Genomic DNA, 2,047 nt, shown 5'->3' with positions numbered 1-2,047 from the left:
CGGATAGTGCTAACTCCGAACCCGAGGTTGAGAACCTACTCCAGGCAGCTCCCTTTCCAAATCCTAACCCTCGTCCGGCTTTTCTTGGCCGGACGCCTCCATGGGTGGAATGCTTGGAAACATAGAGCCAAGGACAAGATCAGCCCATGTCATTTAATGGTGACCGAAGCTTTTATGACCTGAGCAATGGGGGCTCAACAGATAGAATCTTGCTAATCCTGGTCTGCAAAGTAGCTCGAAATGAGATTCAAAGCAGGACAGTCCTACATCAGATCATAGAAGTTGTCACCAATGCGAGAATGCATACCCTTCGCACCATTCGCCTAGAAGATGCCCGTGAGAGATCTGAGAGAGACCATGAAACCCTGCTGCAAGCACTGGCTGAATCACGAGCCAAAGTCATAGAACTACGAGTACGCCAAAGGGTGCACGAAAGACACCTACTTGATGTGGAACGCCAACTGGGCGAACTGAGAGTTCACTAGAGGGATGACCGTTGCCAGTAGTAGATGTTTTACTTTATTTTTCCTTGTTAAAAGGAATCGTTTTTCTGTCTATGCCTGATGTGGCATTTTCTATGAAACTATCTTGTACTGTATGTACTTTTAGTTAGGTCATTATGCTGTCAAGGACTTTATACTCTGGATATGATGTAAGACCTTTTACAAGGTCATTTTTCCTGAACTTTTACGTCATGAATATCAAAGATATTGGCAGTTGGCTAACTTCTGTGTCATTCTTTACTCAAATACTTTCATCATGTTGTCATGGGAGTCTATTTGAAACCCACTCTAGTTGAGTTATTGAACTAGGGTATTCTAGCTCAAGGATAATTCCCAATTCTTCTTCAAGGGTTGGATCATGTTATTAACCAGCCGATGGTACCCTGTTTAGACGTTAAGTGTCATAAGACCATACTACGAACTTACTTCCACTCATTACTAGGACTGCATCATAGGGATGTGGGTCAAACCTTCGCGAACATACTTCCAATCCGTACTAGGACTGCATCATAGGGATGTAGGTCAAACTTTCGAGAACATACCCTTACTCTTTACTTGAACAGTCGAAGTGCATCTAGGGTCGACAAAAATCGCTCATAAAATCCTTATCTTTCGTGTTAACAGATTCATGTCTTCATCCGGAAACAGCCAGCCGAACAACGAAACCTCTGCTTATGGACACCGCTACTTTCCAAGCCGCAATTACAGCTGTCGTGATGGCTGCCGTGACAGCCGTCCTTGCAAACCGCAGCACTATCAACACAAACAAGATTGATAAAGGAGTTGAAAATTCCGATCGTGGTAACGATCCGAGAAATCAACAAATAGTAACAGTCGCCAGCACCCAAAACAACAACTCAAAGTTCAAGAAATGAAAATGTCAAAACAAAGTGGAACTCAAGCGATTTCAGAGGATTGCCACGCAACAACAACCAGTGGCAACCCCTACCATCACAACACCGGTCAAACGGGAATTTGCCGAGCAAGGCAAAGCAACAATTGCAACAAGATGGGGCACATTGCTCGTTTATGTAGAACTACCTCCCCCACTGGAGCTAGCCTAGTTTGCTATAGTTGTGGTAAGGCAGGGCACTATTATAGAAATTTTTCAAAAGAGAAGATCAACGGAAGCAATCGTGTCCCCGTAACTCTTACTCGACACTTCACTTCCACCACCGATGCTGGCGCTAGCCAGATATGTCATTTATACGGTGAAATTGGACACCTCAAGAAGGATTGTCTAATAGCAAAGAACTCAGGCACTGATGGGAAGATTCTCAGGATCACAGCTGCAGGAGAAACTTTGACGGACCTTTGTTAGAATATCTAGGGCGTTCGTTGTAATAGACTTATAAACCATCCAAAACTAGTGCAACTAGAGTCTTATCTTTTATGAGATCCCTTCAGTAAAGGGATGCTAGTGCTGCGTATAATTGTCTTTTGTGGTATACCTTGTTCGCAGCAATAGTCTTGTAGTAAGTCTAAAGTACTATAACTATGTTGATGGTTGCACGCTTGTGTTTTGTCTGTAATGCCTTATGTTC

General features: G+C 43.5%; 1 protein-coding gene across 1 annotated transcript; it reads left to right on the top strand.

Moving 5' to 3' along the window:
- The first annotated feature begins 1,380 nt into the window (after window positions 1-1,380).
- On the top strand, window positions 1,381-1,824 carry LOC111894054 (uncharacterized). The gene has a single exon (XM_023890127.1). It carries the CDS (start codon window positions 1,381-1,383, stop codon window positions 1,822-1,824), a length of 444 nt encoding a protein of 147 aa, XP_023745895.1.
- The last annotated feature ends 223 nt before the right edge of the window (window positions 1,825-2,047 follow it).

This window comes from Lactuca sativa, chromosome 5, assembly GCF_002870075.4.
Source record: "Lactuca sativa cultivar Salinas chromosome 5, Lsat_Salinas_v11, whole genome shotgun sequence".
In the NCBI taxonomy this organism is placed as follows: Eukaryota; Viridiplantae; Streptophyta; class Magnoliopsida; order Asterales; family Asteraceae; genus Lactuca; species Lactuca sativa.
Note: the sequence above shows the minus strand (reverse complement) of the source record. Positions and strands in the feature narration are given on the sequence as shown.

Bases quoted from the DNA above. Each gene is read 5' to 3' on its own strand.
- LOC111894054 (XM_023890127.1), top strand. From the start codon at position 1,381: ATGTCAAAACAAAGTGGAACTCAAGCGATTTCAGAGGATTGCCACGCA.